General features: G+C 35.8%; 1 protein-coding gene across 1 annotated transcript in view; it reads left to right on the forward strand.

Moving 5' to 3' along the window:
• INTS6 (integrator complex subunit 6) overlaps nucleotides 1–12,083 on the forward strand; it is a gene marked incomplete at both ends in the record, with an annotated part of 41,463 nt that extends 29,380 nt beyond the window's left edge. Inside the window, 11 exons of the mRNA XM_079543558.1 lie at nucleotides 681–833; nucleotides 974–1,106; nucleotides 1,590–1,684; nucleotides 2,092–2,202; nucleotides 3,777–3,992; nucleotides 4,101–4,227; nucleotides 5,437–5,579; nucleotides 5,981–6,215; nucleotides 6,976–7,344; nucleotides 7,795–7,888; nucleotides 11,990–12,083. Coding sequence (XP_079399684.1) covers nucleotides 681–833; nucleotides 974–1,106; nucleotides 1,590–1,684; nucleotides 2,092–2,202; nucleotides 3,777–3,992; nucleotides 4,101–4,227; nucleotides 5,437–5,579; nucleotides 5,981–6,215; nucleotides 6,976–7,344; nucleotides 7,795–7,888; nucleotides 11,990–12,083 — 1,770 coding nt within the window. The remainder of the gene's footprint in view (nucleotides 1–680; nucleotides 834–973; nucleotides 1,107–1,589; nucleotides 1,685–2,091; nucleotides 2,203–3,776; nucleotides 3,993–4,100; nucleotides 4,228–5,436; nucleotides 5,580–5,980; nucleotides 6,216–6,975; nucleotides 7,345–7,794; nucleotides 7,889–11,989) is intronic.
• Between the last annotated feature and the right edge of the window lie 1,089 nt (nucleotides 12,084–13,172).

A 13,172-nucleotide genomic window follows, 5' to 3' on the forward strand; every position in this document is an offset into this window, starting at 1 on the left:
GGAGGTTAAGGGTAAGTATAAAAGCTTTAGCTCCCCTCCTGAAAGTCCTTCAAAGTAAGGCATGTGGTTCCAAATTTCAGGACATAAAAATTTGCTGCCTCTGTTCAGCAAAAGAAATTATAAGTGTTAGCAACTTATATCTGAAACTTGAGATTGAAAGGCTTTTTCCCTGTAATTAATAAAAAGATTACAATTAAATTGCCTCAATTCCAGTTAAAATGTGAGTTGCTGTAAACTCTTCTCACATGAATCACTGTAATTCAGTTTGAAATTGTTAAATATGAAATTTGCCCAGATGGAGATGTGCTGTTAAACAGAGAAAATCAACAAATATGAAAGTACAAAGCTTAGTTCTGCAGGGTCAAAGTGGGCATGCCCCAAAGTAGTGTTGAAGTCCACGCAGGGATTTATTTCCATTTGTACAGTTTTTGTGTATATGTATGAAATTTTACTGTTGTAAACTTAGTAGGTAAAATGATTAATATTTAGAAAATTAATTTCCAAGATGTTTCACGACAGTGCCAATGTCAAATGATGTGCTTAGGACTTATAAGTATGAATCCTGTATTCAGTAGGCTCCTTCAATGTTTTTTTTTAAATAATCTATTTTGGCTGTCACAGTACAAAGAAGCTTTAGTCATTGTATGCAGACTCATTAACAGTGGAATGCTTATGTTTAGCCACCTCGTACTTCTCATCCTGTGGTGAAATTCTCCTGCACTGACTGTGAACCGATGGTCATTGACAAACTGCCTTTCGACAAATATGAGTTAGAGCCTTCACCACTGACCCAGTTTATCCTGGAAAGAAAATCCCCTCAGACCTGCTGGCAGGCAAGTAGAATACACACTTAAATGAAGTCTCTATAAAGCTATTTGTCATGTAATTTACTCTAGAATCAAATTAGGATGTAAAACTTTAAATTTACAAAATACATCAAAATGTGCTTAACTTGTAATGTGTTTTATTGCAGGTGTATGTGAGCAATAGTGCAAAATACAGTGAACTCGGTCATCCTTTTGGTTACTTGAAAGCTAGTACAGCCCTGAATTGTGTGAATTTATTTGTGATGCCTTATAATTATCCAGTTCTTCTTCCACTGCTAGGTAAGTACCAGACTATAAAATCTTTAGTAGTAAGCAACTGAAAAATTGATCTGATCTAAACAGTTTTATCCAGCTGCTGACAGTATTAGTCATACCTAGAGAAAGCTAGAATGCTAAGCAATTTCATCCATGATAATATTTATTTCACTTGTAAACAATTGTTGTGATGTCCCTGACTTGTGCTGAAAGTGCAAGAATAATTTATGTAATCATTCTTTTGGAAATGTAGTCTCACTTCTTTTATATTGGTAGCTATTATTCTCAATCTATCATCTCATTTATTAAGTTGATCAGGTTCCATCTTTTGGCTGCAACTTTAATCTTTTATGTATAGATCTTTTGTGTATATTTGGTTTAGTTGTATATATGTTAAAATAATATAGTTAAGCATTAAGGGATTAGTATTTTCTTAGCATTTCTCCAACTAGGGAAAAAAAACAAACAGACTTCTTTCATTGTGTCTCTGTTTTTCATAACCATCAGATGACTTGTTTAAAGTACACAAGGCAAAGCCAACATTAAAATGGCTGCAGTCATTTGAAAGCTATTTGAAGACAATGCCTCCTTATTATCTTGGGGTAAGATGACTTGGTTTTCAAGTTTCTATTTTATTAAACAGCTATAGTTACCTTTCCAGTATGGGTGCTTTTTTTTTTTTTAACCTATTTCAAGTAGAATATATATTTTTAAGAGAATAACTGGACTTCTATGTACAGTGATACTCTTTTCACTGTAGTCCTGTGAGAAGACTTGAAATTTGAGTATAGCAATAAAATTCAACAACTGTAACTAATAAATGATTTCTGTTCATGACTGATTCAGTGTGAATGGAATGATACTTATAAACAACAACAAAAAAAATCTGCCCTGAAAAATCTGCCTTTTGTTTTTAAGGACTTCATGTCCTATCTGGGGCAGTTACTTAAAGTATGTATATAACACTTGTAAAGTTAAACATGACTTTGCAATATATTCCATGTTTCAGCCTTTGAAGAAAGCTGTGAGAATGATGGGAGCACCAAACCTTATAGCTGACAATGTGGAATATGGACTTAGTTACAGTGTCATTTCATATCTCAAAAAGTTGAGTCAGCAGGTAATGTTGAAGCACAAGAGCAGTAAAAACTTGTAATATCAGGATAATATCTTAAAATACTCAAGTTCAAGAGTTTTCAAGGAAAAAGAGCAGGAAGATCAAGTTAATGCCTTCCCATAAGCAATTAATAAAGAAGTATTTTGGTTCTGTGATTTGAAAGAAAACATTTAAGATAAATTTAGAGTGGGCTGTATAGATAGATATGGAGGTACATGTTAAGATCTCCTGTATTTAAGGAACATTTTTACGTGTACAGTTAGTAGCATATTTTTGTCCAAAAGAAAACATGTTATCTTACTCCAGCATCTTTTCAGAAAATAGGGATTTGTACTTAGATGCATCTGAATCAGAATGTGGCTTTTGAAATGGAAAGTGTTCAGTAAATGAAAACTGAACTGACATAATCTCAAATAAGTATACATACAAAAGTTGCAAGTGACCTTTTGTAAAATTATGAAGTTGTTGATGCTATTCAGAATAGTGCATGTATCTCTGCCTAGTCCCCTGCCCCAGCTAAGGCATTTCTGCCGTGCTACCTTTGCTTTTTTGTTGAGCTGTGCATGTTAAGCTTTCTTGTTCAACATAATGGAAGAATGCAAAAGGCTTGAAACTTTAATAGTAGCACAAGTACTTCTCACATAGCTAACAAGTTCTTACAGATCAGCTTTTATTAAAACAAAAAAAAAAAAGTGGATATAAGCTATTATTTGACAGGGGAGCAAACTTGAATTCTAGAGCATATTCTATCAAATCATGGTCACATTGCTCAGTGTTCTACTAAATGAACTAATCTCTCAATCTAGCCTTTGTGGACTCTTAAGATGCTGTGACATACACTGCAAATTGTACACAAAGCTTTTCTCACTTCTGAAAGATTCTATCAGTAGAGGCACAGTATTCTTAAGTACAAATTCAGATTTTGAGTAGTCTGCAAATTTATATAAAGCTGCAAAACAAACACTGGCAAATTGTCTTGGCAAATTCTAGCTCTTTGTTCAACTGTATTCTGCCCCAAAGTTGGCATTTATGAACATGTTTAATTTTGGTACAAATCTAACATTGCTGGGGGTGAGGTCTGTCTGGTCAAATAGGATTGGGTATTTTCATGTATTTCCTATTTTTTAATTTAATGTTATGACTGTATTGAGCTTTTAGAAAGCTGATACCATTGTATGACTGATCACAACTATAGTTGTGAGAGAATCAGTCTTGAAAGCTAGCATTTAGCTCTTGCAGCAGAAAACAGTTTGAGTACAGATAGACTTGCAGAGAATTGCCAGTCAAATTATGACTTATGAAAATAAAAGCATTGCATGCATATTGGTGCTTAGTAATGGGCAGCAGAGGGAGAAATATGCAGAAGACCTAGGCACAAACTGTTCACTATATTTGAAATTGTAGTAAAAATTAAGTGGTTTTGTACTAAGCACTCCTTAAGCACTCATCCTGGTTATGGTCGTCATAGTGTGTTAGCACATTGTTGAATCTTCTAGGTAGGAATTTAAAATGAATAAGTGACTAATTCTTTTGAGAGCATATTGTCAATTTTATTTATTTATTTATTTTAAATTAAGGCCAAAATAGAGTCCGATAGAGTCATTGGCTCTGTAGGCAAAAAGGTAGCGCAAGAGACTGGAATTAAGGTCAGAAGCAGATCACACAACCTGTCTATGGCACATAGGAACGATTTTCAACATCTGCTACAGGGGATTACTGGGGAAATTCCTCATAGACCTCTAGACTTCAATATGAAGGAGTATGCTGGGTTCCAAATAGCTTTGCTGAATAAGGTAAGCACCACTGTGTGTAATGTTGTTATTTTCAATATACTACCATTGAAATGCTAGATATTGTTCCATACATTGTGTTAATTGAAACTTTAATTGCTGAAACCGTAGGATTTGAAACCTCAAACTTTTAGAAATGCTTATGATATACCTAGAAGAAATCTTTTGGATCAATTAACACGAATGAGATCTAACTTACTGAAGAGTACTCGGAAGTTCCTCAAAGGACAAGATGAAGGTTAGTTGTGTTTGCTTTTTTTTTTTTTTGCCTTTGTGATATTGCTTTTATTAAATTTTGAAAACTCAACAAATATTTATTCATAAAAGCTTAGCAGCCATTTGCCATTAAACTTGACTTTTTTCCTTAGCTAATTGGAAGAAAAACAGCTGGGGACAGAGGATGCAGATTCACTGCTCTGTCCTTTAGTCTTAGGAGACTTGGCCTTTTACTTATGGATTCTTTGTTCACTTATTTTTTTTCACCAAGTTTCATGATGTATGTAAGAAAACTTGAGGGGATTTTTGAACATTAAGATCTTTTTCTATGTAAGAAGTATTTTGTGAACAGTGGAAAGATGAGCTTACTCACTAGGTGCTGTCAGTGTGATTCTTTCACCCTTTAGGTCAACAGGAGTTGTATAATTGTTTCATTTTCACTTTCATTTATGTCTTCTGGCACTATGTTAGAGCATCTAACGGATAGAAGATGATTAAAAAAAAGTGGAGAAAATGGGTAATGCAAGTGAAAGTTACATTATCACTTGGTCACTGTTGTTCATCTGCCTTAAGTAGTGACAGAACATCATTTGAAATCAAGTTGCTCTTTGGTGAAGGGATTCAAACACATCAAAACTTTACAATTATTTTCTCTGCTGTTTTTGGTGGCTTGTGTTCTGCTTGATGAAAGGCTTAGAAACTTCAAATTTGTAAGTTTTCAGGTCCTGTAGATTTCGAGACTTTGATTCCAGTGGCAAAAAAATCACTGTTGCTTCAAGAACGTGCCAGTCTCAATAATTACATGTGATGTACCCAAAATTGGATAGATGTCTATCAAAGCTATGTGCAGCATGGCATTACTACTTTGCAGTACTGTAGGTTTTGTTTGTAGTAATGTTTTAGATAAAATTTATTGCAAGTCTTGTTTTTTTTCCCACCCATCTACCTGTTGAAAAGCTATGGGACACTCTGGAAAACTAAAATCCATGCATGACAGCTATTGCTTTTTCCATGTCATGATGGAATACACGACAGATTCATTTAAGCAAGCTTTCTGCACTCAAAGCATGATGTTGTAAATACCAATTAGGTGAGAATAATGGTGAGTTTTGCATATCTACTCTGTTAATGCATTTGATAAAAGACTGAAAATCTGAGATGTTAATGTGGATATAGGCTGAATTCCCATGACACTAGTATAATATATTAATAAATCATCCTTTTACAACAGATCAAGTTCACAGTGTACCTATAGCACAAATGGGAAACTACCAGGAATATCTAAAACAAATCCCTTCTCCACTCCGAGAGCTTGATCCTGATCAACCCCGAAGGCTCCATACATTTGGCAATCCATTCAAATTGGACAAAAAGGTGACTTTTCCATACAGCTTTTTAAAAAACTTACTGTTGTGTCTGCTGCTGGTTAGACTACTCAAAGAGTGAAGTATAGGAGAAGTATTTCCAAGTATTTCCCAATTTGGGAAGGCATCTTGTACAAGGATGTTCCTCAGGTGTTTTTCATCAGTGTTATCACATGAAGAGCAGTCTTTATTAGAAACCAGTGTTATGCCTTCAAAGTGCTGTATAAATGAAGTATTTGTCACTGTAGTATAGATAATACCTAATCATGTTTCGTTTGCCATTTGAGAAGCTGATAAGTAGTGGCATATTGTTCATTATTGCCTTATAAGCATCACCGCATCAGTATTCACAACATTTTATATTATGTATTTCTGGATTGAAGTTCTAAGCATTCTACCCATTTAATACAGGGAATGATGATAGATGAAGCAGATGAGTTTGTATCAGGACCTCAAAATAAGCATAAAAGACCTGGAGAACCAAGTATGCAAGGGATTCCAAAAAGGCGTCGGTGTATGTCTCCCCTGCTCAGAGGTCGACCACAAACTCCTCCAGTTGTGAATAACCACATTGGAGGAAAAGGACCACCATCACCAATCACACAAGCACAGCTTGACCTTGTCAAACCTATTCCTGTTCACAAAAGTAAGTGAATTTTTGTATGTAGAGAGTTTGGTTTTTATTTAATTTAATGTAAGAAGCTTGTTTATATAGAAAACTCCTTGGCTGATTTTCCAAATAGGGCAAATTTTGGAAATGAAGTATTTAAGTGTGCAGTGGGGGCTTATCACATAGCCCTTCAGACTGAAGTCTCTCTTATGTGAACTTTCCAGTATAAACAATGTATTTCCTGTATTAAATAAGGAGACAATGTAAACAAAAGGGTGTTCTTTTTCCTGCAGGTTTACAAGCTGCAGAAGTTATCACGACGTGAGGTTATTTTGAATTTCACTGTAGTGCAGTGAATTTATTTTTCTTAGCATTGAGCTGAGGTACTCTGTAGAAGTCTTGCTCTCGCTGTTCAGTGAGAAACAGTTGTTCAATAAGTTTGTCAGTTCACTTTAATAAGGAAAGAGAAGTATGTCGCAAAAGTACATTTTACAGGTTCATTCTTTGCTTTGTTGATAATACATTTATCAATTTTCCCTTTCATGTGAAGAATACAGCTGTGATTTTATTAAGCCATTAATTGACAGGAAATAAACTAATGTGCTCATTATTACAACCCTGAAAGAACAACCAACAAATGTTTTCTTGTGCCTGGCAAGTATAATAGATAAGCAGAAGCATAGTTTTAGAGGTATTGATGTTTGTTATAGTTTCAGTGACCTCTATCAGATCATAAAGAAGGTAGAATTTGTAAATGTAATCTGTTTTTTATTGTATTTTTTTCACTTGTTTTTAGCATCAGAAGCTAATAATGAGATTGCAATGGATGATGTGGTAGAGAATCATGTTACAGACTCACTTTCATCAGATGATTTCCCAGATGCTGTGGATTCTGAATTTTCAATGTCTTCTCCATTCAATTCATTGGATCGATCAGCAGCTCATATAGAGGGTGCAGACCATGAGCATATAGGGAATAACTTGAATGTTGATGGATTTTTGGAGAATCATGATGAATCCAGTAGTAAAGAACAAAATACTGAAGATAGTTTGCCACTATCTTCAACCAGCAAAGGGAAAAAAACAGTGCCCTGCAGAAGTTCCAGAGAGATTAATATGGAGCTGAGAGCACAAATTATGAAAGAGATCCGAAAGCCAGGAAGAAGTAAGTATTCCACATTCCTTCATTAAATGACTGGCACGAGAGCTAGGCAAAGAACTAACGTTGTTTTACCTTTTCAGAAAAATGTTAAACTGTGAGAGTGAAACAAAATTGAAAGCTAGATAGATTTGTTTTAAAGCATCTTATAAAAACTTGCTGGATGAATGATTAAAATATCACTGAATCTGTCAGTATTCATGAAAGTAATGATCTTCATTACTGATACTACAATTATAGGTATCCCAGTAATACCTTAAACACCACCATCTTATTATGGCTTTTAAAGTTAATGTTGATAAAACTGTGTGTTTTATGTATTGTTATGAGCCTGGTTTTTAGATGATCTAACTTAAAATCTCGCAGAAGCTGAATTAATTCTCTTGCCCTTGTTCACATGAAGCAAAATGTTATAACAGACATCTGTTTAACTGTTTTTGCTCTTATTTCTTTAAGAATATGAAAGAATCTTCCTTTTACTGAAGCATGTACAGGGAAGCTTACAAACCAGACTGATATTTTTGCAAAATGTTATTAAAGAAGCTTCGAGGTAGGTCACTGAATTGTATTAATCTTATAAAACTGCACCATCTACTGCTACTCATAACAGCTTGACATCCACGCAGTCCTTTGTCTTAAACTTCCCACACAATGCTTTGTACTGTGGGTAAATAATTTCATAGAAAAAAAACACTGGAAGTACATAAGCTTCCTGATGCTTTTTGCTTCATACTGAGTCTTAATGTTAGTAGCTGTAACTGCTAAATCATCACAAGATTAAGTGAACAGTGGTGTAGGAAGAAAAGGTACTTAGAAAATCATTTAACTTCTGGGGTTCAAATGAGAGTGTATTGCTAATTTGAAAACTTGAAGACACTGTGCTTTACTATGAATAAAGCTTTCATAAACAGTTCAAATTCATTATTCTGCATCGACTCAAAATCTTGTCCGGTTCTGAGATCCAGATGTGCTCTATGAAGATGTCTCCGCTCTTCAGATTTTCTGTAGAAATAGAGCAGTTCTATTTCTACAACCTCAGGTGGTAATTTGTCATAGGGAAAGAGTTTGGGGTTTTAAAACGCGTGTTGTTAAACCAGATAGACAGTTGTCCTTAAGGTGTCCTTAGACTGTACTTGCCTACCCTATGTGACCATTCAGAGAAAGGAAAAACAGGAAATTATGATTGGAATCAAGAGTGTTGGATTTAAAAGGAATTAATGATTTAAACATTATTTAGGCTGTTTAATAACTTTGAGGCTTGCTTGAGTGAATAGTTTTTCATCCTCCTGTGTTTCCATAGAATTCTTTTTTTTTTTTTCCTGTGGTATTATTGCTCACATCTTGATTAAATAAAAATCAGTGATAGTTGTGTAAAACTGTGCTTGGGAGTTCAATGTACACTGAATATTGGACATTTATAGAGCTTCTCTAGCCTTCTACTGCCAGCACAGTGGGTCATATTGATTTAGATAATGTTTTTCCTTTAGCAGTAATTCTTTATCATGCTTTTGCTTGATCTCTCTCATGTTTTATCACCTGTCAAAGCTGTTCCATAGTCTGTAGATTACACATGCTTCCTCACTGTCACCAATACAATACTGTTTCTCCTGTAGTCTTTGGCAGCACTTAGTGAGGTTGGAATATTTGTGCCTCTGAAATTTGACTCTTTGGAGCCACTGTAATTCTTGTTTCTGTTGCACAGCTTGCCTATTCCAGTATTTCACATTGACTCTTTGCCTACAAACTTGGGAGCAGTTGTCTTGCTGTCAGATGCATCAGAACTAAATCCTGTCTGTCACCATAGCCAACAATTTTTTCTATCTACTGGTAGAAAAACTTGCCAATTTGATTTCTTTTGGACTGTTGTAAATATTATTAGTTTGTATGTAAGAGCAGCTTAATCCTTTCCTCCTTTTTTTTTTTCTCCTAGGTTAGGTGATTATAATACAGTCATGTTATCCACCTGGATAACACTACCTACAATCTCTGTGCAGTTCTGTCTCTGGGTGCTTCTGCCCTTATCCAGGCAAGCTATCACTCTTAACCAAAATTCCCTGCTCCCTGTAGGAAACATGTCCAAATTCTTTGCAGTTAAGATGGTTACGTTTTGCTAACTGATGGCTGATTCGTGTGATGACACAGAATGCAGTTCAAGTTTGGAGTGCTTGGTCTCTTTCCCTGCTCCAAGGAGCTCTGTTAACAGAGACTTAAGAAAGTTCTTGAGCAGTGCAGCAAGAAAGCCTGTGTTTAAAAACAGTTCCAGAACTGAATGGGAACTTAATCCAAAAGAATGTTATGAGAGGAGATGTCTAAAATAATCTAGGGTTTTCTTCTTCCTTTGGGAATGGTTTGCCATGTAGTTCTTCTACTACTTAGTGAAAGTCAGGGATGCATCTTGCAAAAGATGCTGCAGAAATTGGGAACAAATAAAGCTATCATTCTTAAAAGGCAAAAACCAAGGTGAGGGACATAATAGATTTTCTCCTGGTTGACTGTGAAATATTGAGGAGATTCCACGTCTCAATTTCAAATTTCGATTCTGATGACTTTTATAGCTGGTGGTAAACTTCTGGTTCAGCCTGGGGTGGGTATGAGTAGCAATTGTAAGGAGTCCTTGTTGAACACAAGGAATGCAAATTCCTAATAGATGGCTTTAGAACCTAGCACAGAAAAAGTGATATAGCGAAGGAATAGGAGGAATTAAACAGGGAAAGTGAGAGGTCCTCAATATTTTCTGGAGCTGGCATAACAATCTATTTATGGTCTCAGCACTAAATACTCTCTGCTAAATAGAACTGTGGAATCATATAATAGCCTAAGTTGGAAGTGACTTCGAAAGGTTCCCAGACTTTGTGGGAAAAGGGAATCTAGATGAGATTATCCAGCACCCTTTAGTCTAGAGCAAAAACTGACAAAATGTGGATCAAAATTCTCCAAATTGACAACTTCTCAGTATTCTTTTGTTTTCTAAACAGAGAATATTAAGCTATTAAATACATAACAAAATCTAATGTGTCTACCTAAAAAAAATGCTAAACAATATCCATTTGTAGTATAAGTGCTGGAAAGAATTAATACAACGTTAAAATAATAATGAACATTAGTGCTCAGTAGCTGCAGTTACCTGAGAAGTTTTTACCTAGAAAAATCAGGAAGCTCTGCGTTTTTTGGCAGAGTTGACAGGTAAGTTAGGAAGAGTTGATGCTTAATTATGTTAATTACAGTATCAGTTGCTATGGTGAAATATTTCTGTTGTCCTGAGAAAACTGCATGCTATATAGTGTTTAACATTTGGAAGAAGAGCCTGGGACATGTATTGTAGGGCTGGCCATAGTGTGCTGCTCTGTTGGCACAAGGATTCACACTGATGTGGTAAATTAGTAGTCTGTATTTCCTACCTTTCACCAGGCTTAATTTCTAGGAAGTATCTCCTGTTAGCTTGTACAGCTGCTTCAAATGGACTTCAACATTGGTACTTCTCAGAGTACTGACACTGAATATAAAGCGTGCTGAATTTTTATTAGGATATGCTATATAACAAAGTACTTTGCTATTAGCTTAAATTATTTGGCTTTTATTCGGGCAAATGAGGAGTTAGTTCCATGTTTCCCAGGTTGATACTTTGCAACAAATAAGAATCAGTTAGGAAAGCAATGATGAGTGGAAGTGAAGCAGTACTCGGAGGGTGGGTCTGTTATGAGTTACTGGGAACCATGATGAAAAGGATGGGAAAATACCTATAGCATGGATGTTCCAAGAGATAGTGATTGGGAATGGGAGTTCTGTTTCCCCATAGTCCAACTGGGATTGTGGGGAAGTCTGCACTTTGGGAATTAGGGCAGATGCACGTTTGTGAGGAACAGGCATGGATTGGGAGGCCTGCTTGGGAACCACATTCTTTTGCCAGAATTTAATAAGGTCATAGTACTGAACTCAGAGTACAGTTCAGAATAGTGCTGAGTTGAGAAAGTGTGTGATCCTTTCATTGCTGCTTTGAGCTGCCAAAGCATTGGTCAGAAGTTGCTTCTTGAATGCAGAAATGTCACAAGGGTAGGGTTAGCTGGAAGCAACAAGGAACAGCATGCTGCAAGACAGCGGTTTGAGCAAAGGAGACAATGTTCTCATGCTCAAATTTCTGTACTCTGTAGGGAATGAAAGTACAGAGACTCCCAGTATGGTTTACATCTTTATTTTCTTCAGTTTCTCTCAAACTTTTTATTTGTATTTTCTCATCATCTTGAAACATGCTCTGTGCTGTGTGATGGCTATTTTGCCATCAGAACCAAAGTCTCCTCTGTGATTGTGCCATGAAGGCATGCAAATAATCCCTGAAAGCTGCTGCTGCCTTTAGGACTGTAGTTCTTTCATATGTTTTCTTTACCTTAGAACTTCTGGAAATAGAAAACAATATTTTTCTGGTGTTATGAAGGCTGAGTGATGTTTAACCACACAATAGGACAGATCTGTAGTAAGCCTGGTTTGTGTTCTCTCACAAAATGGAGAAGCAAGTTAGTAGTTTCCTGAAGTTCTGGTAAGTAGCAGTACATGCAATGCCATCATGCAGTGTACCTAAAAGGATAGTTCAGTAAAAGCTCTGCTAATGATACTTGATGTATTATGTGCATTCATTAATGCCTTGTTCCAAATACAGGTTTAAAAAACGAATGCTGATAGAACAGCTGGAGAGTTTTCTGGAAGAAATCCATCGCAGATCCAATCAGGTCAACCATATCAACAGCAGCTAAGGAACTGCACACCAGAACCACAGCAGGGCACTGCTGTTCTTACTTGCATTCATTTTTGACATGCACTCTTATCTGTATATGAAAGAATGAGAAGCTGCTCTGTAAGAAGATGAGAAAAGCATCCATCATCATTTTTTCTTCTTTTCTGTTATTTTTGTAATGTGAAAAATATCACTAAAACATTTTTATTTAACTAAATGGAGAACTCCTTGTCTGTCCATGGACTCAAGTGTCACTTTCCCTCAGGTTCTATTTTCTTATTCTAACCTTCAAAACTATCACCTCTTAAGGTTGAACTTTGCCAAAAAGTTGATTTGTAATTTTCAGAAAAAAAAAAAGCACATACATAAAACAAGGTAATGTTTTGTATATACAGTTATTTTGGATATATTATTGTAAGTTGTATAAATGTATTTTGAAAAATATTTAAGAAAAGCACTTTTGTTATTCCATCAATAAAAGCTCTATTTTAATGTTTGTGTGCGATTCAGTTCAGTTTATACTGCAATGGTTCATTTTGCCTTGCTTTTAGGGAATTTCCATTTTTCAGTGTTAGCCTGATACTGAATGCTGAGCAGGTTTGTGTCACTGAATATTCTGTTCTTCATTAAAAGCTACTGAGGTGAAAGCAAGATTGTGACTATGGTAGGATGAACAGTGCAGCCATCCTGGGCATGCAGCATCACTTTATTGGCCCTATCTTTCATCTTTGCTAAGCGCTCTCCTAACTTCTTTCTTGTGGAACATTCCCTTTTAGATCACTTGCATTCTGAATGGGTCTGGCTGATTAGCCCAGCACCTGCCAACAGGATGATGTCAAGCAGAAGCTGTGGCCTAGGTTCTTAAGTAGTTCAGTGGTAAAATCTGTTCAGTTTTTCCTCTAAGATGTATATTTAGTCTTTGCTGTAGTTGTGGTGCTAGTTTATTCCAGACAGGTCTAAGTTCCCTTGCAGTACTTGAAGGGAGTGTATTAAACAGGAGGGGGAATGACTGTTTACGTGGGTTGATAGTCATTGGACAAAGGGGGAATGGTTTCAAACTAAAGGAAGGTTCAGGTGAGATATTAGGAGGAAGTTTTTCACACAGAGG

Source organism: Tetrao urogallus (genome assembly GCF_951394365.1).
Source record: "Tetrao urogallus genome assembly, chromosome: 1".
In the NCBI taxonomy this organism is placed as follows: domain Eukaryota; kingdom Metazoa; phylum Chordata; class Aves; order Galliformes; family Phasianidae; genus Tetrao; species Tetrao urogallus.